Genomic DNA, 26295 nt, shown 5'->3' with positions numbered 1-26295 from the left:
AAACTCCCCATCCAACTCCTCTTTTTGCTGATGAGGAGACTATATTCAAAAACATAATCTTGTCAATTATTGTCAATTTTTATTGTCAATTTTTATTGTCAATTCTTATTGTCAATTCTTATTGTTAATTTTTATTGTTAATTTTTATTGTCAATTTTTATTGTTAATTTTTATTGTCAATTTTTATCGTCAATTTTTATTGTTAATTTTTATTGTCAATTTTTATTGTTAATTTTTATTGTCAATTTTTATTGTCAATTTTTATTGTTAATTTTTATAAAATGAATATCGTTTCTGAAACGATCGTACACTCAATTTGATTTTGTTTGTTCATCCTTTTGAAACTAATTCATAATTATTCATTAGAATTATTAATCTTAATACTCAATATATATATATATATTCTCTAGCCGCCCCCCCCTCTTTGGGTAGAGCACTGTCGTAAATAATCTCACCCGCTACTTAATTGGCTGAAAAATGCGAGGCTCGCTGTTTCTTTATAAATAAGAGGTTTGAGCACTGTAAAAGTGGTGGACGAATGTTTGTTTAAAATAGACAATAGTTGAGGTTATTTGCGGGCATCACTCCTGTGGGTCGATATGTGCAACTGCCGACTGTCAACGCTTCAACAATATATATATATATATATATATATATATATATATATATATATATATATATATATATATATATATATATATATATATATATTGTCAACGCTTCAACAATATATATATATATATATATATATATATATATATATATATATATATATATCACGATTAACGCCCGTCAGGAGATTCGAACCCGGCAACGAAGCTATCTCTTACTCCATTAGCAAGGAAGAAATCCAAACGGCCACCGTCAACCGTGCGATATATCGTTGAAATTTAAACATTTATTTTTAAATGTCTTAATGTCTGTTAGGGTGATCTAATGGCTGTAATATCATGAGCTACGCATGCGAGCTAAAGTGATTGACTTTATTTCAACTGTAAACTGCTCAAAAATAAGAAAGGAGTTTCTTGAAGGGGCTGACGTAATTATTTACTACAATAATTATCAAAAATACTTACAGACACTAGGGTTTGATCCTTTCGGGAATCATCAATGGAGGGTGTCACGATTACCGCCGGTCGGGAGATTTCATATATATATATATATATATATATATATATATATATATATATATATATAATGTGGAAATGGTAATTAATAAAACTGAAGAAAGTGCTCAGTACTGTTGTAGAGCAAATATGCGTTTTATTTTTTATTACCGTATCTTTCTGTTAAGTTACATTATTGTTTCAGCTACTCGGCCGTTTTTTGGGCCGTCTGTAGTTCCTCAGACTTTTACAGAACCTGTAAAAGTCTGAGGAAGCTACAGACGGCCAAAAAAACGGCCAAGTAGCTGAAACAATAATGTGACTTAACAGAAAGATACGGTAATAAAAAATAAAACGTATTTGCCTGATGATATCTAATATGATTGAAACGGTCTGCACATCGTAGCAAGATATTACCTTATAAATATTGCTAACTAAAATGTTTAATATATTACAATTCCTGTAATGTTCATATCCACATAAAATCAAGTCAAAATTAATTAACTCAATAAATTAAGCTTCATGATTATAAGGTTTCATAATCGAGCAAGCGTATAATTTTTTTTCAAAAATCAAGACAACAAAATATAAAATAAAAACATCATATGTTGTATTTCCTTATGTGTTACAATTGTTTCGTGTTTTGCTAGTATATATATATATATATATATATATATATATATATATATATGTATATATGCATGCATATATATATATATATATATATATATATATATATATATATATATATATATATATATATATATACTAGCAAAAGTACCCGTCGTTGACTGGGTTCAAATACAGCCTACAGAAAATGGACTCTGATTTATGAAAGTATGATAGGTTATGAAAAGGAAGGGGTGTAAAGAGATAGCTCCGCATTTGGGGATATCAATACTAAAGGAAAATATTATGAAAGTAAACATAAAATATTTATATTAGTTTGAAGTTTACCACTTGTTTATATTAGTTTAAAGTTTACCACTTATTTATATTAGTTTAAAGTTTACCACTTGTTTATATTAGTTTGAAGTTTACCACTTGTTTATATTAGTTTGAAGTTTACCACTTGTTTATATTAGTTTAAAGTTTACCACTTATTTATATTAGTTTAAAGTTTACCACTTGTTTATATTAGTTTGAAGTTTACCACTTGTTTATATTAGTTTAAAGTTTACCACTTGTTTATATTAGTTTAAAGTTTACCACTTGTTTATATTAGTTTGAAGTTTACCACTTATTTATATTAGTTTAAAGTTTACCACTTGTTTATATAAGTTTAAAGTTTACCACTTGTTTATATTAGTTTGAAGTTTACCACTTATTTATATTAGTTTAAAGTTTACCACTTGTTTATATTAGTTTAAAGTTTACCACTTGTTTATATTAGTTTGAAGTTTACCACTTGTTTATATTAGTTTAAAGTTTACCACTTATTTATATTAGTTTAAAGTTTACCACTTGTTTATATTAGTTTAAAGTTTACCACTTATTTATATTAGTTTGAAGTTTACCACTTGTTTATATTAGTTTAAAGTTTACCACTTATTTATATTAGTTTAAAGTTTACCACTTATTTATATTAGTTTAAAGTTTACCACTTGTTTATATTAGTTTGAAGTTTACCACTTATTTATATTAGTTTAAAGTTTACCACTTGTTTATATTAGTTTGAAGTTTACCACTTATTTATATTAGTTTAAAGTTTACCACTTATTTATATTAGTTTAAAGTTTACCACTTGTTTATATTAGTTTAAAGTTTACCACTTATTTATATTAGTTTAAAGTTTACCACTTATTTATATTAGTTTAAAGTTTACCACTTATTTATATTAGTTTGAAGTTTACCACTTGTTTATATTAGTTTAAAGTTTACCACTTGTTTATATTAGTTTAAAGTTTACCACTTATTTATATTAGTTTAAAGTTTACCACTTGTTTATATTAGTTTGAAGTTTACCACTTATTTATATTAGTTTAAAGTTTACCACTTGTTTATATTAGTTTGAAGTTTACCACTTATTTATATTAGTTTAAAGTTTACCACTTATTTATATTAGTTTGAAGTTTACCACTTGTTTATATTAGTTTAAAGTTTACCACTTATTTATATTAGTTTAAAGTTTACCACTTATTTATATTAGTTTAAAGTTTACCACTTGTTTATATTAGTTTAAAGTTTACCACTTATTTATATTAGTTTAAAGTTTACCACTTATTTATATTAGTTTAAAGTTTACCACTTGTTTATATTAGTTTAAAGTTTACCACTTGTTTATATTAGTTTAAAGTTTACCACTTATTTATATTAGTTTAAAGTTTACCACTTATTTATATTAGTTTAAAGTTTACCACTTATTTATATTAGTTTAAAGTTTACCACTTGTTTAGATTAGTTTAAAGTTTACCACTTATTTATATTAGTTTAAAGTTTACCACTTGTTTATATTAGTTTTAAGTTTAACACTTATTTATATTAGTTTAAAGTTTACCACTTATTTATATAAGTTTAAAGTTTACCACTTATTTATATAAGTTTAAAGTTTACCACTTATTTATATAAGTTTAAAGTTTACCACTTGTTTATATTAGTTTAAAGATTACCACTTATTTATATTAGTTTAAAGTTTACCACTTATTTATATTATTTAAAGTTTACCACTTGTTTATATTAGTTTAAAGTTTACCACTTGTTTATATTAGTTTAAAGTTTACCACTTGTTTATATTAGTTTGAAGTTTTACACTTATTTATATTAGTTTAAAGTTTACCACTTATTTATATTAGTTTAAAGTTTACCACTTATTTATATTAGTTTAAAGTTTACCACTTATTTATATTAGTTTGAAGTTTACCACTTATTTATATTAGTTTTAAAGTTTACCACTTATTTATATTAGTTTAAAGTTTACCACTTGTTTATATTAGTTTAAAGTTTACAACTTATTTATATTAGTTTAAAGTTTACCACTTATTTATATTAGTTTAAAGTTTACCACTTATTTATATTAGTTTAAAGTTTACCACTTCTTTATATAAGTTTAAAGTTTACCACTTGTTTATATTAGTTTGAAGTTTACCACTTATTTATATTAGTTTGAAGTTTACCACTTATTTATATTAGTTTAAAGTTTACCACTTGTTTATATTAGTTTAGAGTTTACCACTTATTTATATTAGTTTAAAGTTTACCACTTATTTATATAAGTTTAAAGTTTACCACTTATTTATATTAGTTTAAAGTTTACCACTTATTTATATTAGTTTAAAGTTTACCACTTATTTATATTAGTTTAAAGTTTACCACTTATTTATATTAGTTTAAAGTTTACCACTTGTTTATATTAGTTTAAAGTTTACCACTTATTTATATTAGTTTAAAGTTTACCACTTATTTATATTAGTTTAAAGTTTACCACTTATTTATATTAGTTTAAAGTTTACCACTTGTTTATATTAGTTTGAAGTTTACCACTTATTTATATTAGTTTAAAGTTTACCACTTATTTATATTAGTTTAAAGTTTACCACTTGTTTATATTAGTTTAAAGTTTACCACTTATTTATATTAGTTTAAAGTTTACCACTTGTTTATATTAGTTTAAAGTTTACCACTTATTTATATTAGTTTAAAGTTTACCACTTGTTTATATTAGTTTGAAGTTTACCACTTATTTATATTAGTTTAAAGTTTACCACTTATTTATATTAGTTTGAAGTTTACCACTTGTTTATATTAGTTTAAAGTTTACCACTTATTTATATTAGTTTAAAGTTTACCACTTATTTATATTAGTTTAAAGTTTACCACTTGTTTATATTTGTTTAAAGTTTACCACTTATTTATATTAGTTTAAAGTTTACCACTTATTTATATTAGTTTAAAGTTTACCACTTGTTTATATTAGTTTAAAGTTTACCACTTGTTTATATTAGTTTAAAGTTTACCACTTATTTATATTAGTTTAAAGTTTACCACTTATTTATATTAGTTTAAAGTTTACCACTTATTTATATTAGTTTAAAGTTTACCACTTGTTTAGATTAGTTTAAAGTTTACCACTTATTTATATTAGTTTAAAGTTTACCACTTGTTTATATTAGTTTTAAGTTTAACACTTATTTATATTAGTTTAAAGTTTACCACTTATTTATATAAGTTTAAAGTTTACCACTTATTTATATAAGTTTAAAGTTTACCACTTGTTTATATTAGTTTAAAGATTACCACTTATTTATATTAGTTTAAAGTTTACCACTTATTTATATTATTTAAAGTTTACCACTTGTTTATATTAGTTTAAAGTTTACCACTTGTTTATATTAGTTTAAAGTTTACCACTTGTTTATATTAGTTTGAAGTTTTACACTTATTTATATTAGTTTAAAGTTTACCACTTATTTATATTAGTTTAAAGTTTACCACTTATTTATATTAGTTTAAAGTTTACCACTTATTTATATTAGTTTGAAGTTTACCACTTATTTATATTAGTTTTAAAGTTTACCACTTATTTATATTAGTTTAAAGTTTACCACTTGTTTATATTAGTTTAAAGTTTACAACTTATTTATATTAGTTTAAAGTTTACCACTTATTTATATTAGTTTAAAGTTTACCACTTATTTATATTAGTTTAAAGTTTACCACTTCTTTATATAAGTTTAAAGTTTACCACTTGTTTATATTAGTTTGAAGTTTACCACTTATTTATATTAGTTTGAAGTTTACCACTTATTTATATTAGTTTAAAGTTTACCACTTGTTTATATTAGTTTAGAGTTTACCACTTATTTATATTAGTTTAAAGTTTACCACTTATTTATATAAGTTTAAAGTTTACCACTTATTTATATTAGTTTAAAGTTTACCACTTATTTATATTAGTTTAAAGTTTACCACTTATTTATATTAGTTTAAAGTTTACCACTTATTTATATTAGTTTAAAGTTTACCACTTGTTTATATTAGTTTAAAGTTTACCACTTATTTATATTAGTTTAAAGTTTACCACTTATTTATATTAGTTTAAAGTTTACCACTTATTTATATTAGTTTAAAGTTTACCACTTGTTTATATTAGTTTGAAGTTTACCACTTATTTATATTAGTTTAAAGTTTACCACTTATTTATATTAGTTTAAAGTTTACCACTTGTTTATATTAGTTTAAAGTTTACCACTTATTTATATTAGTTGAAAGTTTACCACTTATTTATATTAGTTTAAAGTTTACCACTTATTTATATTAGTTTAAAGTTTACCACTTATTTATATTAGTTTAAAGTTTACCACTTGTTTATATTAGTTTAAAGTTTACCACTTATTTATATTAGTTTAAAGTTTACCACTTGTTTATATTAGTTTGAAGTTTACCACTTATTTATATTAGTTTAAAGTTTACCACTTATTTATATTAGTTTAAAGTTTACCACTTATTTATATTAGTTTAAAGTTTACCACTTGTTTATATTAGTTTAAAGTTTACCACTTATTTATATTACTTTAAAGTTTACCACTTATTTATATAAGATTAAAGTTTACCACTTGTTTATATAAGTTTAAAGTTTACCACTTATTTATATTAGTTTAAAGTTTACCACTTGTTTATATTAGTTTAAAGTTTACCACTAATTTATATTAGTTTGAAGTTTACCACTTATTTATATTAGTTTAAAGTTTACCACTTATTTATATTAGTTTAAAGTTTACCACTTGTTTATATTAGTTTGAAGTTTACCACTTATTTATATTAGTTTAAAGTTTACCACTTATTTATATTAGTTTAAAGTTTACCACTTATTTATATTAGTTTAAAGTTTACCACTTGTTTATATTAGTTTGAAGTTTACCACTTATTTATATTAGTTTAAAGTTTACCACTTATTTATATTAGTTTAAAGTTTACCACTTGCTTATATTAGTTTAAAGTTTACCACTAATTTATATTAGTTTAAAGTTTACCACTTATTTATATTAGTTTAAAGTTTCCCACGTATTTATATTAGTTTAAAGTTTACCACTTATTTATATTAGTTTAAAGTTTACCACTTGTTTATATTAGTTTAAAGTTTACCACTTATTTATATTAGTTTAAAGTTTACCACTTGTTTATATTAGTTTAAAGTTTACCACTTATTTATATTAGTTTAAAGTTTACCACTTGTTTATATTAGTTTAAAGTTTACCACTTATTTATATAAGTTTAAAGTTTACCACTTATTTATATTAGTTTAAAGTTTACCACTTATTTATATTAGTTCAAAGTTTACCACTTATTTATATTAGTTTAAAGTTTACCACTTGTTTATATTAGTTTGAAGTTTACCACTTATTTATATTAGTTTAAAGTTTACCACTTATTTATATTAGTTTAAAGTTTACCACTTGTTTATATTAGTTTGAAGTTTACCACTTATTCATATTAGTTTAAAGTTTACCACTTATTTATATTAGTTTAAAGTTTACCACTTGTTCATATTTGTTTAAAGTTTACCACTTGTTTATATTAGTTTGAAGTTTACCACTTATTTATATTAGTTTAAAGTTTACCACTTATTTATATTAGTTTAAAGTTTACCACTTGTTTATATTAGTTTAAAGTTTACCACTTATTTATATTAGTTTAAAGTTTACCACTTATTTATATTAGTTTAAAGTTTACCACTTATTTATGTTAGTTTAAAGTTTACCACTTATTTATATTAGTTTAAAGTTTACCACTTATTTATATTAGTTTAAAGTTTACCACTTGTTTATATTAGTTTAAAGTTTACAACTTATTTATATTAGTTTAAAGTTTACCACTTATTTATATTAGTTTAAAGTTTACCACTTATTTATATTAGTTCAAAGTTTACCACTTATTTATATTAGTTTAAAGTTTACCACTTATTTATATTAGTTTAAAGTTTACCACTTATTTATATTAGTTTAAAGTTTACCACTTGTTTATATTAGTTTAAAGTTTACCACTTATTTATATTAGTTTAAAGTTTACCACTTGTTTATATTAGTTTAAAGTTTACAACTTGTTTATATTAGTTTAAAGTTTACCACTTATTTATATTAGTTTAAAGTTTACCACTTGTTTATATTAGTTTAAATTTCCCACGTATTTATATTAGTTTAAAGTTTACCACTTGTTTATATTAGTTTAAAGTTTACCACTTGTTTATATTAGTTTAAAGTTTACCACTTATTTATATTAGTTTAAAGTTTACCACTTGTTTATATTAGTTTAAAGTTTACCACTTATTTATATTAGTTTAAAGTTTACCACTTGTTTATATTAGTTTAAAGTTTACCACTTATTTATATTAGTTTAAAGTTTACCACTTATTTATATTAGTTTAAAGTTTACCACTTGTTTATATTAGTTTGAAGTTTACCACTTATTCATATTAGTTTAAAGTTTACCACTTATTTATATTAGTTTAAAGTTTACCACTTATTTATATTAGTTTAAAGTTTACCACTTGTTTATATTAGTTTGAAGTTTACCACTTATTTATATTAGTTTAAAGTTTACCACTTATTTATATTAGTTTAAAGTTTACCACTTGTTTATATTAGTTTAAAGTTTACCACTTATTTATATTAGTTTAAAGTTTACCACTTATTTATATTAGTTTAAAGTTTACCACTTATTTATATTAGTTTAAAGTTTACCACTTATTTATATTAGTTTAAAGTTTACCACTTGTTTATATTAGTTTAAAGTTTTCCACTTGTTTATATTAGTTTAAAGTTTACCACTTATTTATATTTGTTTAAAGTTTACCACTTGTTTATATTAGTTTAAAGTTTACCACTTGTTTATATTAGTTTAAAGTTTACCACTTATTTATATTAGTTTAAAGTTTACCACTTGTTTATATTAGTTTAAAGTTTACCACTTATTTATATTAGTTTAAAGTTTACCACTTATTTATATTAGTTTAAAGTTTACCACTTATTTATATTAGTTTAAAGTTTACCACTTATTTATATTAGTTTAAAGTTTACCACTTATTTATATTAGTTTAAAGTTTACCACTTATTTATATTAGTTTAAAGTTTACCACTTGTTTATATTAGTTTGAAGTTTACCACTTATTTATATTAGTTTAAAGTTTACCACTTATTTATATTAGTTTAAAGTTTACCACTTGTTTATATTAGTTTGAAGTTTACCACTTATGTATATTAGTTTAAAGTTTTCAACTTATTTATATTAGTTTAAAGTTTACCACTTGTTTATATTAGTTTAAAGTTTACCACTTGTTTATATTAGTTTAAAGTTTACCACTTATTTATATTAGTTTAAAGTTTACCACTTGTTTATATTAGTTTGAAGTTTTCCACTTATTTATATTAGTTTAAAGTTTACCACTTGTTTATATTAGTTTAAAGTTTACCACTTATTTATATTAGTTTAAAGTTTACCACTTATTTATATTAGTTTAAAGTTTACCACTTATTTATATTAGTTTAAAGTTTACCACTTGTTTATATTAGTTTGAAGTTTACCACTTATTTATATTAGTTTAAAGTTTACCACTTATTTATATTAGTTTAAAGTTTACCACTTATTTATATTAGTTTAAAGTTTACCACTTATTTATATTAGTTTAAAGTTTACCACTTATTTATATTAGTTTAAAGTTTACCACTTGTTTATATTAGTTTGAAGTTTACCACTTATTTATATTAGTTTAAAGTTTACCACTTATTTATATTAGTTTAAAGTTTACCACTTGTTTATATTAGTTTGAAGTTTACCACTTATTCATATTAGTTTAAAGTTTACCACTTATTTATATTAGTTTAAAGTTTACCACTTGTTTATATTAGTTTGAAGTTTACCACTTATTTATATTAGTTTAAAGTTTACCACTTATTTATATTAGTTTAAAGTTTACCACTTGTTTATATTAGTTTAAAGTTTACCACTTATTTATATTAGTTTAAAGTTTACCACTTATTTATATTAGTTTAAAGTTTACCACTTATTTATATTAGTTTAAAGTTTACCACTTATTTATATTAGTTTAAAGTTTACCACTTGTTTATATTAGTTTAAAGTTTACCACTTGTTTATATTAGTTTAAAGTTTACCACTTGTTTATATTTGTTTAAAGTTTACCACTTGTTTATATTAGTTTAAAGTTTACCACTTATTTATATTAGTTTAAAGTTTACCACTTGTTTATATTAGTTTTAAGTTTAACACTTATTTATATTAGTTTAAAGTTTACCACTTATTTATATAAGTTTAAAGTTTACCACTTATTTATATTAGTTTAAAGTTTACCACTTGTTTATATTAGTTTGAAGTTTACCACTTATTTATATTAGTTTAAAGTTTACCACTTATTTATATTAGTTTAAAGTTTACCACTTGTTTATATTAGTTTAAAGTTTACCACTTATTTATATTAGTTTAAAGTTTACCACTTATTTATATTAGTTTAAAGTTTACCACTTATTTATGTTAGTTTAAAGTTTACCACTTATTTATATTAGTTTAAAGTTTACCACTTATTTATATTAGTTTAAAGTTTACCACTTGTTTATATTAGTTTAAAGTTTACAACTTATTTATATTAGTTTAAAGTTTACCACTTATTTATATTAGTTTAAAGTTTACCACTTATTTATATTAGTTCAAAGTTTACCACTTATTTATATTAGTTTAAAGTTTACCACTTATTTATATTAGTTTAAAGTTTACCACTTATTTATATTAGTTTAAAGTTTACAACTTGTTTATATTAGTTTAAAGTTTACCACTTATTTATATTAGTTTAAAGTTTACCACTTGTTTATATTAGTTTAAAGTTTACCACTTGTTTATATTAGTTTAAAGTTTACCACTTATTTATATTAGTTTAAAGTTTACCACTTGTTTATATTAGTTTAAATTTCCCACGTATTTATATTAGTTTAAAGTTTACCACTTATTTATATTAGTTTAAAGTTTACCACTTGTTTATATTAGTTTAAAGTTTACCACTTATTTATATTAGTTTAAAGTTTACCACTTGTTTATATTAGTTTAAAGTTTACCACTTATTTATATTAGTTTAAAGTTTACCACTTGTTTATATTAGTTTAAAGTTTACCACTTATTTATATTAGTTTAAAGTTTACCACTTATTTATATTAGTTTAAAGTTTACCACTTGTTTATATTAGTTTGAAGTTTACCACTTATTCATATTAGTTTAAAGTTTACCACTTATTTATATTAGTTTAAAGTTTACCACTTATTTATATTAGTTTAAAGTTTACCACTTGTTTATATTAGTTTGAAGTTTACCACTTATTTATATTAGTTTAAAGTTTACCACTTATTTATATTAGTTTAAAGTTTACCACTTGTTTATATTAGTTTAAAGTTTACCACTTATTTATATTAGTTTAAAGTTTACCACTTGTTTATATTAGTTTTAAGTTTACCACTTATTTATATTAGTTTAAAGTTTACCACTTATTTATATTAGTTTAAAGTTTACCACTTATTTATATTAGTTTAAAGTTTACCACTTATTTATATTAGTTTAAAGTTTACCACTTATTTATATTAGTTTAAAGTTTACCACTTATTTATATTAGTTTAAAGTTTACCACTTGTTTATATTAGTTTGAAGTTTACCACTTATTTATATTAGTTTAAAGTTTTCCACTTATTTATATTAGTTTAAAGTTTACCACTTGTTTATATTAGTTTAAAGTTTACCACTTGTTTATATTAGTTTAAAGTTTACCACTTATTTATATTAGTTTAAAGTTTACCACTTGTTTATATTAGTTTGAAGTTTTCCACTTATTTATATTAGTTTAAAGTTTACCACTTGTTTATATTAGTTTAAAGTTTACCACTTATTTATATTAGTTTAAAGTTTACCACTTATTTATATTAGTTTGAAGTTTTCCACTGCATATATCAGGTAAACACTATATCCCTGTAATTTCATTAAATAAATATATATATATATATATGTATATATATATATATATATATATATATATATATATATATATATATATATATGTGTGTGTGTGTGTGTGTGTGTGTTTTATATTTTATTACCGTTTTATCTGTTTGGCTACATATGTTTCAGATGTTGGACCATTTGTACGATCCAACAGCCTTGTCAGGCCATGCAGAAGTGGTTGTTAGTTATTGGAAAAAAGTGTATTTTGTGTTGTGGAAAAAAAACATTTTTTTTCCAATAACTAACAACCATTTCTGTAAGGTCTGACGAGGCTGTGTGATCGTAAACACGGTCCAACATCTGAAACATATGTAACCAAACAGATAAAACGGTAATAAAAAAAAATAAAACACATATTTGCTCTGCGATTGTATTGAGCACTCTCTTCAAGCTTTTACTAATTACCAGTTTTAACATATATATATATATATATATATATATATATATATATATATATATATATGTGTGTTATTTTTCAGTTATCATTGCCTGCTGCCGTGTAGACTTCCGAATTCCAAGATCGAACCAGGAAATTGAAGACTCTGACCAGAAACGAAAGTTAAATAAAAAGTATATCAAACAATTGGATTCCGCCATTTATAGTGAGCGACAACTACCAAATGACCGACACCTGGTGATGAAAATCTAAACATATAACAATAAAATAAAATCTATGAATAAAACTATTTATAAAGCACGCATATTGTCTGTCTGTTTGTTTGCTTTCTGTTCATTTCCAAGTCTCACCTCACACATTCAATTTCACATCATCGATTTTAGTGCATGCATTTTGCAGGGCATTGAAATCCATTTTAGCAATCACTCATATTAATTTAGTCGGTCCAGTGATAGCTGTCTACGTCATGATATGTCATGGGAATTAGAAGGTGTTAGTAAATTTATCGACCCCGCCCCAATTACATTCCACGATTTCTTGTTTGTTTCACTTGCATGTTATCTTGAAATATAATAACTAAGAATATTCGTATAGTTTTTAAAATAAATATGTTTTATTTTCATTTTATAATTTTTTAAAATAAATATGTTCATTTAATTTTATAATTATTTTTATATGTTTATTTAATTTTATAATTATTTGTAAATAAATGTGCTTATTTAACTTTATGAGTATTTTAAATAAACGTGCTTATTTCATTTTATAATTACTTTTAAATAAATATGTTTATTTAATTTTAAATTATTTTTAAATAAATGTGCTTATTTAATTTTGATTATTAAATAAAGGTGTTTAATTAATTTATAATTATTTTAAAAACATATGTTTATTTAATAATTATATTTTACATAAATGTGTTTATTTGAATTAATAATTATTTTTAAATAAACATTCTTATTTAATTCCATAATTATTTTAAAATAAATATGTTTATTTAATTTATAATTATTTCAAAGTAAATATATTTATTTAATTTATAATTATTTTTAACTTAATATATTTATTTAATAATAATATTTTTAATGCATGTGCTTATTTAATTTTGATTATTTTTAAATAAACGTGCTTATTTCATTTTAGAATTACTTTTAAATTAATATGTGTATTACATTTGAATTTTTTAAATAAATATGTTTATTTAATTTATAATTATTTTTTGATAAATATTTTTATTTAATTTTATAATTTTTTTAAATAAGTATGTTTATTTTATTTATAATTATTTTCAATACATGTTTATTTAGTAATTATATTTTATATAAATGTGCTTAATTAATTTTATGATTATTTTTAAATAAATATCCTTATTTGATTTTATAATTATTTATTTAATATCTTAATTTAATTTTATAATTATTTTAAATAAATATGTTTATTTTATTTAATAATTATTTCTTTAATAAATATGTTTAGTTAATTTCATGATTATTTTTAAATAAATATGTTGTTGTTTTTTTAATTTTATAATTATATTTAATTAAATATGTTTATTTAATTTATATAATTATTTTAAAATAAATGTGTTTTTTAATTCAAAATTATTTCTTTTCATTTTGTGGTAATCACTCATATGTTTTTTCCAGCAAAAAAATGTACGAGAATCTTAGTATTTTTGTGTTTATATACAAACTTTTCAGCCGAGATACCTTCGGACATTTTTCATATATGAACTTTTATTGATGATACACACATGAAACTCTAGTTACCATTTAAACCAGTGGTTCTCAACCTTTTTTTACTCCTGGACCCCTTTCCCTTTTTATCTTGGTGGACCCCTTCATAATATTGGTCATAAGACAATCTTCTATTTTTCACTAATATAAATTTTGAGGTTTTAATAATCAAAGAAATATTAAATAATTAAGCTTAATTTTTAAATGAAAACTAATTTAATGCAAATAAAGTATTCGACAACAACTATGATAATTATGATAATAAGTTTTGTTATGTTTTGCCTGTGAACCCACAGATATATTCCCTGGACCCCTAGGGTCTATGTGGACCCCAGTTGAGAACTACTGATTTAAAGTGATCTCCTCTGGCTGCAATGCACTTGTGAACCTTTTCAACATTTTCTGGATGGCCACACGGAAGTTCTCTTGTGTGAACGTGTCAATGAACCGCGTCACAACCTCATCCATCTCCTTGTCTCATAACAACAGCCTCTAAGATTTTCCTTGAGCTTAGGGGATAACCAAAAGTCACAGGGGGAATGAGGAACTGTCTTAATGCCCATCTTTGTCAAACAGTCTGATCTTCTCTGAGAACCCGTGGGACAAACTTTGCACAAATCTTCCGCATCTTCCGTTTTTCACGAATAATTGTATGGAAAGTTCCAACACTCACATCAAACTGTGCACTTATTTTCTCTATAGACACACAAAGGTCTTTATCCATGAAATTCTTTATTTGGCCAATCAACTCTGGTGTTCTAACTCCTTACTCCTTCTACACTTCTCATCATCCCTCACAAACTCCCTGCCTTCCTTGAATCTCTTATGCCACTCAAAAACTGACAATCGAATTATGCAAGATGGTCTAAAAGTAAACTGAAGCATTCCATACATTTTTGTGCCATTTTCTCCAAGTTTAAAACAGGCTTTAGTAGAGTGCATTCCAATTCCTGCTGTAGCTGTTCATTTGAACTTGAAATCATAAAAATTGGTCAGTCATTTCATCAGTTGTATAGTCATAAAATACTGAATTTTCAAGTATCTATGACAATTTTAGATGTCTGTGCAAAAATAGTCGGGAACTTATTGAAGGCACCTCGTATATTCTAGAGTATTCGATTGTGAATATGTAACCCCCATTTTCTGTTTAAGCAGTCAAATCAAAGAAAATGACGTTGATTTTAGGGAAAGTCATGCACTCCTAACCCTAACTCTTAACCCTAACTCTAACCCTAACTCTTAACCCTAACACTAACCCAACCCTAAAAGCGTTTACGCATCCATATTCAATCTCAACCCAGATTTCATAATACAATAACTGGTCGATATAGATATTTACGCAAATAAAAGCTTGAGTTATAGGAAAATTGGGAGATAATATTAAAATATTTACAAGTAGTATGTATGGGGCGATTCCAATATTTTTCCCAATTCCGGGACAATTATTAATTCCAATAGAATTACCGATTCTGATACAATTATTGATTTTGACACAATTACCGATTCTCTTCTAAAGTTCCGATTTCGATACATTTACAGCACAATCACGTTGACACACTAGTGATGCCATCACTAGATGGGTTGCTAACCATGGCTTAAGAGAGTCCCATCTATCCTCCAGAGAAGGATAAACCACGCCAGTTTCTCAACTTGGTATTTTACCTTGCGGTACATACAGCGCTTTGCTTTCCCAAATGGTCACCCATCTGGTACTGGCCAGGCTCAACGTTGCTTAACTTCAATGATCTGGCAGGGGAAACGGTGTGTGAACGTGATTGTGTCATACGTAAACAGCACCTTAAAAGCATTTAAAAGCATATATGCAAATTGACAAATTTGCATGCATTGAAGAAGAGAAACGGAAAATAAAAATAGACATTGTGGGCAGAAAGCGGACAGAGAAGGAGATGTTTGAGACGTGTTTTTTTTTTGTTTTGTTTTTCTTCTTCTTTTTGGGAAGCCAGATTTAATCTTATTAACCTGGTTTAATATTCGGCTTTGTTGAGAGGCGGAATGTCTTCCAATTATTTTTTTTTTTTTTTTTTTTTTTGTACTTTTAAAAGTAAAAAAAAAACTTGTAATATCAAGGGAGATAATTCATGTAAAAAATAGTTTGAATTACTTCTCTTGCAAATAAGGGAGATAATTCAAAGAGTTTTTTGCATGAATTATTTCCCTTAAAATTGCATGAATTATTTCCCTTGAAATTGCAAACTTTTCGTGTTTTGTATATACATTATTTATAGTCCTGACGTGGAAGAAGAAGAAGAAGAAGAAGAAGAAGAAGAAGAAGAAGAAGAAGAAGAAGAAGAAGAAGAAGAAGAAGAAGAAGAAGAAGAAGAAGACCATGGGCATGGAACATGTGCCTACATTAAAGATGGCTTTCCGTGTGGCAGGGATATCTCCAGAGAAGACCCTAATTTACCTTATATGTGCTTCCGGGTTGCACTTGCTTACACCACCGTGTTTATATTTGCCCTCTATCACCCACACAACAGCAGAGTTACTATCTTTAAGAGCATATCTGAGAAAATTGATTACATCCTGTCACCTCATTCTTCGGCTAACATTCACATTTGCGGTGACTTCAATGTCCATAACCTGGAATGGCTGACACACTCAAATAAGACAGATGATGAGGGGAGGTTCTGTCATGAATTTGCCATTGCCTATGACCTCAGTCAGAGTGTTCGCAAGCCCACCCATGTGCCCGATCTAGACCTTTTTTCTCTCAATTTCCCCTGAGCTATGTTCATGTTCCGTTCTATCTCCTCTGAGATCCTCCGACCACTCCGTTGTAACAGTTAAGATAAAAATGAAATTTAATAAGTCTTAAGACGTACCCCTCCACCGTACTGTATATCGATACTCTATGGCTGACTGGGATAGCTTCCGTCCATTCATATTTGATCTATCTCTGCATTCCATGTTTAAAAAGAATGTGTCCTCTATAGTATCAGACCTGACCAAATAGGTAATTGTAGGCATAGACCGTTTCATACCATCAAAAAAATTCCAACAAAACCTCAGGTGATAAGTCATCTCCCTCTCAGTACAGACCAATAAGTCTCCTGTGTGTAATGAGTAAGTTGCTGGAATCCATATTAAATAGAGAAGTAGTCAACCACCTCAGCAGAAATAACCTTCTTAGTGACATGCAATATGGTTTCCATTCTGCTAGATCTCCAGCAGATGTGCTAATGGTTATTAGATGGATGGATATTATGGATGGCTCTCGTCTAGGGGAGGACCCATGTTTTGATAGGCTTCTGGGTTTGACCTTTACTCCTGATCTGAAATGGAACATGTACATCAAATCTGTTGCCAAGGTCACTGGGGGAATCCTTCTACCGCTCCAGAAGATATCTCACTGCTGATGCAAATCTCTATCTATATAAAAGCCAAGTACATCCAAGGATGGAGTACTGCTGCCACATCTGGCCAGGAGATGCTAAAAACAGCATATCCTTGACAGAGTACAAAATAGACTTTGTGGCTTAGTGGGAGATTCCCTTTTCTCTTCCCTGCAACCTCTCTCCCACCGTGGGCTCTTTATTTTTGTTGGTAGTTGTATTTTGTGTACATTTTTGCTTGTTTTCAGTGTAAGGTTTTAAACGATCTATTGAAACTTGTGTATGCGTGGGTTAGTTTCTATAAGGAAATAGTTAGGTGTTCGTTCGAGTACAGTGTAAGGACCTGAACAGGGGGCTTCTAGCGGTTTCGAACGCGGTCAATCCTTATCCAAACTTTTCTACAGGTTTGCAGTTCATTTGGTATGTAAGATTTTTGTGCTGATTTTTCTCTGTTTGAAAAGTCAGTCAAGTCAAATTTCGCCATGGTTTTATGTAGTTCTTTAGTAAAATTTTGTGTGAGTGTTTCTGGATTTTCCGAATCTATCATTAGGTGTAGCGATAACATTTTTGCATCTGTGACTGCATAGAAAGGGGAAAAATTAGAGCAGTTGGGCATACTTCGAATTCCCAAAAGAACAATTGGTAAGGCTAAAATCCAAGATTCTTTTCGGGCCATTATAGCTGCTTTGATAGTTCTGTGAGTTCTTTCTATAAGTCCGTTGCATTGTGGGTGATACGATGTTATTCTTAGCCTATAGAATCCGATACTTTTTGATAATTCCATGAATAATTCACTTTCAAATTGTGTGCCTCTGTCTGTTATGACATGAAGTGGGACACCAAAGCGAGTAATCCACGTATTTACAAAAGCTTCTGCAACAGTTTGTGCTGTAATATCTGCTATGCGTTGCGCTTCTATCCATTGACTGGTTCGATCTATGCATGTTAAAATATATCAACATGGATTGATGTAAGGATTGTTTGAACATTTTGCTGATGGTAGAGGTCCAATTATGTCGATGTGTACAGTGTGGAATCTTGACAATGGTATTTCTAACGTTTTTACTGGCGATTTTGTGTGTCTATATATTTTCGCCTGTTGGCAAGCTGTGCATGATGCACATAATTCTTTGATGGTTTTATGTTAGGCCAGTAAAACCTTGCCTTAATCATTTTTATAGACGATTTTATACCTGGGTGGGACACTGAATGCAGACTATCGAAGATGGATTTCCGTAGTGTGAATGGTACAAAAGGTCTGGGGTATGACGTTGATATATCACACAACACGAACTGATCTTTTCCTGATATTGTATATTTTTTTAATTCTGGGAAGGACTGTATTTCAGTATCTGCTGTTTAAGCGCCTGCAAGTGCTGGGAGGTCGTACATGTCGATCTGTACAGCAAGCGTTGGGCGTGATAGACAATCTGCTACAACATTTTGATCACCCTTCACATGGGCAATATCTGAGTTTAATTCTGTGATTATGGCTAGTTGCCTTTGTTGCCTATCCGATTTTGCTGGTTTTAAACTGTGAAATGCGCCGCATATTGGCTTGGGGTCTGTTAGAAGTAGTACTTCGTGACTTTCAATGAGGTGGCGAAAATGTAATACAGCCAAATAAGCTGCTAAAAGTTCACGGTCGAAAGTAGAATATCTTGTCTGTGTTGCTGTCAGTTTCTTCGAGAAAAATCCTATTGGTATAGGGCTTCCATTCACGACTTGATGTAAGGCAGCACCTACTGCATATTTGCTGCTGTCCGTGACAAATTGATACTGTGTGCAACTTGGTTGAGGATGGGGTAATTCCGTTAGCTTACCCAATATTTTAGTCATGGTAGATAAGGATTCTTTTTCTAATGTATTCAAGGTGATTAATCCTTTCGGTGTTAGTCGCATTCTCTCAGATAAAGGAAAAACTAACTTTGCAAGACCTGGTATTAATTTTCTGTAAAATCCTACCATACTAAGAAATCTGCGTAGGCTTTTAGCATCTTTAGGGCACGGAAGGATTTTATTTCTTTTACTTTATTTGCAGTTGGTGTAATTCCCTTTGAGTTAATTTTAAAGCCTAAGAAGTCAAGGGCAGTTACGTTGAAAATCGATTTGGAGAGTGATATTTTGAGATTGTTTTCTTGAAGGATTTGGAAAACTCTGTCATCTTTTTTATGGGATTGTTCGTCATTGCTGAAAATGAGTATATCATTGATATATACGAAGACACAGTCGATATCTCGAAAGATTCTGTCCATATATCTCTGAAAGGTAGCCGAAGAATTCTTTAATCCAAACGGCATAAATTCATATTGATATAATCCCATTGGCGAAATAACTGCAGTTTTTTGAATATCATCTGGGTGCATTTTAATTTGATGATAGGCTGAAATTAAATCAATTTTTGAAAATCGTTGTTTATCAGTGAGTTTAGTAGTAAAGGAATTAATATTAGGGATGGGGTATCTATCACTTTTAGTGATACTGTTTAAGGTGCGGTAGTCACCACAGCGCACAGCGGCGATATCCTCCACTCTGTTTAGGTACTAGATGTAGTGGGCTTGACCATTCGCTGTCTGAAGGGGTTATTACTCCTTCATTTATTAATCTCTTAAATTCTTCTTTTGTAGCAGTCAGCTTTTCAGCAGACAGTTGTCTGGATTTAGCAAAAACTGGTGAGTGACTACCTGTGTCGATTCTGTGATAAATACTGCAGTAGTTATTATTTTGTTGGTGTGAGGAGAGATAATTTCTGGGTATTTATCTAAGCTTGTTTTAATAAATGTGTCTATATTTGCTTCGTTTATGACCACATTTACAGGAGCAGTAGTGTTTAATAACAACTTCTTTTTAGTGGTTGTTGTTGGGTCATAACTTGTCCTGTTTTTGCAGTTGATAGTGAGACCAAAGTTATTTAGAAAGTCAATTCCGAGGAGGGGATTGGTGATATCATCGACCACGAATGTCCATAAAAAGGTCCTTCTTAAGCTTGGTATTACAATCTCCAGGTTAGCTTGGCCATGGCATTTTATTTTCTCTCTGTTGGCAGTGGTGAATGATACTCGTGTTGGGTATAACGTCATGCCTTTTAACGCAAACGTCGGTATTATTGAGAGGCTTGCACCAGTGTCTACTATAAATTGTAAAATTGTTATCCCTAATCTTGCTTTGATTTGTAGTAGCAGCAAACTCAAGGGGACTGACACGGTTCGCGCTGCTAGTTTTCCGCAGCTGGTGGTGGTGGTGTGGGTGGATGTGAGCTTGGTAACATTTTGATGTTCTGTTTCTTTGGCCATTTATACCACGGTTTTCAGGTTCTTGCCTGCTCAACAAAGTAGAGATGCGCTCTGCTTATTTTAGTTTTTTGTTCTGGGAAATAGGGTTTTATTCCTATCGGTATACGGACGTTTTTATTCCTTTCTGTGTGCTGCTGCTGAGTGGTGAATGCTGTTGCTGTTCCGTTCATGTTATTTAATAAGGGCATTAATTCGTTCGCTAAATTTCCAAGTTGGGATGAATTTAGTTCTTTTTGAGAGGCAATGACGGGGGAAATTGTTGCAGGTAAGGCCTGAAGAAATTTATGAAGAACAATTTCTTCGCCGACGCCTATCCTTTTTGCTATAGAGAGCATCTCCTATAAATATACTGATGAACGGCCTGTATTGTGTTTGTAGACATTAACTTGTCTAGCAACTCAGGCTTCATTCTTTCATTCGCTTCAATTAAGGAGCATTTCAGTTCCTCATAGTCCTTTCCGTTTAAAATATGAAGCGGTATTTTTGTTACTACCTCTGCAGGCAGAGCTGATATGACCGTATAAAATTTTGTTGTCAAATTTGTAATGTTTCGCAGATGGAATTGCGCTTCCAGAATGGAGAACCAGCCATTTACTGCTGTTTCCATGAATTCCGGCGGTTTTATTGTAATTTGTTGTAAGGAGGCTTCTTCCATTTTAAATTTTTTTTTTTTTTTTCTTTTTGTGTATGTAAAAATATATTCTAGTATTTTTCTTTTAACCGAAGAAAGGTGGGGGAAAAAATATAGTTTGTTTTACTTACGTCGAAGGTTCTCTTTTGAAAACGTTTGTGACGTGAAATAACACTTACTTGTAATTTTCCTGAAAGCTCCAAAAGTGTTTCTTTCCTTTCAGTCCTGGGTAAAATTAGTTTGTTTCTTGAGGTTGTAATGTCCTTTTTGTCGGGTCACCATTGTAATATTTGTTTATTGGTTGTTATAACTGACAAAGTGGATACAAATATTAGCTTGATAGGAATATTTTATTTTCTTAGTTTTTACATACTTTTAGAATTCTGTGTCTGCTCTTCGCAGGACACGTGTAGCAACTTAGAAGCCTGGAGACTGACTGTCCAATCCTTTTTAGGTCAATCATCGGTCAAAGAGAGAGAGAGAGAGAGAGAGAGAGAGAGAGTGGGGGGGCGAGCGAGCAGCAACAGCAGAAGAGAAAAGGGAATAGAATTTTGGTAATCTTGGTTAGTTGAGTTCTTTTAGAGAAAGAGAGGATTAAAGAAACAATGTCTTTTCTTCATGGTAGTATTATGTGGCCTGAGGTCACTTAGGTTCACTCCTACAAAGATCTCCGAAAAAAATATTTCGCTTAATTTGATCGGGTATTTTTTTTTTTTTTTTTTTTTTTTTTTACAGCGGAAAAACACGTTTTTATGAGAGCGCGTTGAAGGTAGACATCTTGGATTTGTTTTAAAATTTTGTTTGAATTTTATAAACGACACGGGAGATAACTCCATGTAAAGCGCCGACACTCCCTCCCTATCTTTAATTCTAGCTTTTCTTCCTAAAAATCGAACCTTTTCCTCGGTATCATATTTCGCTGTAAAATAAAAACTACTTGATGAAATTAAGTGATTTTTTTTTTCGGAGAACTTCATTCCATAACGAATACGTACAATTTAAACTTTTTTTCGATATTTTCATTTTTTTTTTTAATGTCTTGACTAAACTGTACAAGTACTTAAATTTTTGTAAAAAAAACAAAACAAGTATTTATTATTATTTTTTTTTTTTAGTTTTTATATCGATAAAATTTATTCAAAAAAAGTAGTTTCAAATTTGCAACACCAAAAACAAATTAATAATAAATGAATGAATAAAATTAATAAATAAAACATAACAGTTGATTTTATTTTTATATTCAAATTAAAGGAACGATTTTCTTTCAATAGCCGGAATGCGGGTTTCACTTCATATGCCCGACGTTAACAACACCAGATGTCATTGGCCATTAGACCACAATCGATATAATCTGGCGGTTTCCCTTGTTCGCCGGGCGTTGGCCACCGAAAATCACGGAAAACCCGACTTAAAACTGAAGAAGTACCGACGTTTGACAATAAGTACGTTTTTTCGTTTTTTTTTGTTTGTTTTTTTTTTTAATATTAAAAGCGTTTAACAATACAAACAAAAATTATGTGTATTTATGTACTTTTGGTACTGAAATAATTTTGTTTTTATTTGCAACGCCATTTTAACCTTTCGGGAGGGGAGGGTGTTTTTCAATATTAAAAAAAATAGCGTGAAACTTGAATTTAACCTGAAAACACTATTTACAAATAGAACGGTACCAAAAATGCAGAAGCAATGTAGAGGATGCATTTTTTTTTTTTTTTTTTGATTTCTTAAACATGGACTAGGGTTAGGGTTAGGGTTAGATGGATTTTTTTTATAGATTTCTTTAACATGGGTATGTCTACGGCTTCACAAATGTTACTACATAGGATCGATTTTTTGTCTCTCATTTACATTATTTTTGTATGTTGTAAAAATTTGTAAAAATTATTAGCAGTTCATTTAAAGCTTCTTTTAAATGGTAAAAAAAAGTGAGGATGATAATATTAAATTACATAGTGTTACATACGGGGCGGGGTTAAAGCTGTGGTGGGCGTTGGAGGTACGTATTATTATTACACTTATTAAAAAAATAAAACATCTGATTCGGCTATTTTGGCAGTACAGACCTTAGTAATTTAATATCTGGCCAACAACAGAAATAACAGACGTATTTGAAATTTTTACGCGGGGGGGGGGGTCATGCTACCACCGGGCAACGCCAGTTAACGGGCCCGGCTAGTATATAATAAAGGTAAACATCGATGTCGGAATACCCTGGCCAAATCACCGCTAGAAAAATCGTCCCCCGTCCATCAAACTTCAAAATCGAATCGGAAACTCGAAAACAAAATGAAACGAATTTTATTTTTATTACTACTTCTCGAGTTCTCGGGTACGACAATTTTCTTTCAATTGAAAAAATCGGTACTTGTACAGTTTAGTGAAGACATAAAAAAATGAAAATATCGAAAAAAAAGTTTAAATTGTATGTAGCCGTTATGGAATGAGGTTCTCCAAAAAAAAATTTACTTAATTTCATCAAGTAGTTTTTTTTTGTTTTTTTTACAGTGAAAAAACAATTTATGATACCGAGCAAAATGTTCGATTTTTAGGAAGAAAAGCTAGAATTAAAGATGGGGAGGGCGTGTCATTTAAATTATTGATGTGTTCGAAAAGAAAAAAGAAAAAAGAAAAACAACATTTTATTTTATAAAAATCCAATGTTGCTTTTATACGGAAAAATGTTTCATTTAAATTATTGATGTGTTCGAAAAGAAAAAATATATTTTATTTTATAAAAATCCAATGTTGCTTTAATTCGGAAAAATGTTTCATTTAAATTATTGATGTGTTCGAAAAGAAAAAATATATTTTATTTTATAAAAATCCAATGTTGCTTTCATTACAAAATTGTTTTATTAAAATTTTATTTTCTTACGCAGATTTTTAAATAAATGTTTTTACAATTATATTTTGATACATTTTTATACAATAAATGTTTTGGTTTTCAAATATTTTGTATTAGGAAAAAAAATCTTGTTGGTCCACTAACAAAAGTAGGGTGGACCTGTAAATTCACCCTTGTCCGTTCGTCCGTTTGTCCGTTTGTCTGTCCGCATTTTTCTCAATAACTACCCCTTGGAATTTTTTCAAATTTTGCACAAACATTAAACATATGATTAAAAAGGTCATTTTTACTAGGTAGGAAAACTGGTCCCTTATTGAATAAATATCGATAGAAAACACATTTTATGGCCGTTCTTATTGTTTTTAAAAGAGACTATACCCCCCGCCCCATAATATTAAAAAAAAATATTTTTACTTGTTTACTGTTGATTTTTTTTGTGTGTGTGTGTTTGTTTTTTTTTTTTTTAATAAAATCGATTTTCTAAGTGTCCGTTTTCTACCGACCTGGTTAAGTTGTTAGTAAAAAAAATAACAGAACAGATTTTCCAGGAAAACAACGGCTGTCCCCCCCCCCCTAGGGGTGCTTTTCGGGTTAAAATGGCTAAAATCGACACTTTTGTGCTTATTAAAATAAAAAAAAAATGATGCGCTGGATTTTTATAAAACTTTCTGAAAAATTGTAACTAACTGTTTTCTATATAATTTTGTTTGTCTATACTTTGCGATAATTCTTGGGTGTGCCCCAGGGGTTCTTTTAAGGCTAATAAAAACACTCCATTTTTTTGGACTATTTTACCATATTTGTCCAAAATTTTCTGTGTATGTCTATTTAGCAGTTTTGCATGGTGCTGAACTCAAATTTAAATATGTTAAGGCCTTGGAGACTTTGGGGGCTGAATGGGGGGGGGCAATGATGTTGCATGTGGCAGAAAAACTCAAACTGCACCGTTTGTTTATTTTCACCAGGATTGGACGTCCCCTGGGATCTTTTGGGGTTAAATGGAGTGGGGGGGGGTGCTGAACTTAGTCATTTTTTTTTTCATGCCTCGTTCACTGTGCACTCACGGGGACCATGCCTGCTTCTTCACGTGTTTATTACTTATTTGTCACGTTATTTGATCAAGAAGAAATTGGAGGGTTTTTTTTATTATTGTTTCGTTATTTATTTCATTTTCAGAGAAAAAGAATTAATAATTATATTTTATTTTAGTAAGAACGATAACGAAATAGTAATTCGTTCTTACTAAAATAATAACAGGGGAAATACATTTTTTCTGGTAATAATAAAAAGTTCGTTTCCTTTTGTTCTCGAGTTTCCGATTTGATTTTTAAGTTTGATGGGCGCGAACGATTTTTTTTTTTTTTTTTAGCTGTGATTTGACCAGGGTATTTCGACATCGACGTTTACCTATAATAAAAATAAAAATAAAAATAAATCCCTTCATCTATAATCGAAACCGAAACCAAAACTTATAAACAAAAAAAATATATATATGAAATAAAATAAAAAAATAACTTGAGTTCCTTCAGCTATAATCGAAACCGAAACCAAAACTTATAAACAAAAAAAATATATATATGAAATAAAATAAAAAAATAACTTGAGTTCCTTCAGCTATAATCGAAACCGAAACCAAAACTTATGTAAAAATGCTTGGTAAAATTATTTATTACAAGAAATGGAAAGTCATAACAATTAAACGAGAGTCACTCAGAAGAAAAAAGATGTAAGCGTGACACACAAAACAACACATACGCTATCGTATTTAGATATAGATAAGAATATTTTTGTTTTAATTTAAATATTTTTATTGTACAATAATTTATATCAGTTTTTGCAAAGGTCAATGTCAAGTTCCTTTCCAACTCCCCCAAAAACTTTAAAATGACGACTTTTAAAGGTTTTCTGTGGTGCTGAAAACGAATATCACACTTAAATTTGGGACAGATAA

General features: G+C 27.5%; 2 protein-coding genes across 2 annotated transcripts in view; both read left to right on the top strand.

Moving 5' to 3' along the window:
• Positions 1-12789, top strand: part of LOC145263875 (uncharacterized) — an 87889-nt gene extending 75100 nt beyond the window's left edge. The window contains exon 3 of the mRNA XM_080120955.1: positions 12572-12789. Within this exon, the coding sequence (XP_079977081.1) occupies positions 12572-12741 (170 nt within the window). The 3' untranslated portion in view covers positions 12742-12789. The remainder of the gene's footprint in view (positions 1-12571) is intronic.
• Positions 12790-22775: 9986 nt separating this feature from the next.
• Positions 22776-26295, top strand: part of LOC145263874 (2'-5'-oligoadenylate synthase 1A-like) — a 51296-nt gene continuing 47776 nt past the window's right edge. The window contains exon 1 of the mRNA XM_080120954.1: positions 22776-22941. The gene's annotated coding sequence lies outside the window, so the exon portion shown is untranslated. The remainder of the gene's footprint in view (positions 22942-26295) is intronic.

Source organism: Euprymna scolopes, chromosome 39 (assembly GCF_053919585.1).
Source record: "Euprymna scolopes isolate OS-2025 chromosome 39, ASM5391958v1, whole genome shotgun sequence".
Taxonomy (NCBI): Eukaryota; Metazoa; Mollusca; class Cephalopoda; order Sepiida; family Sepiolidae; genus Euprymna; species Euprymna scolopes.
Note: the sequence above shows the minus strand (reverse complement) of the source record. Positions and strands in the feature narration are given on the sequence as shown.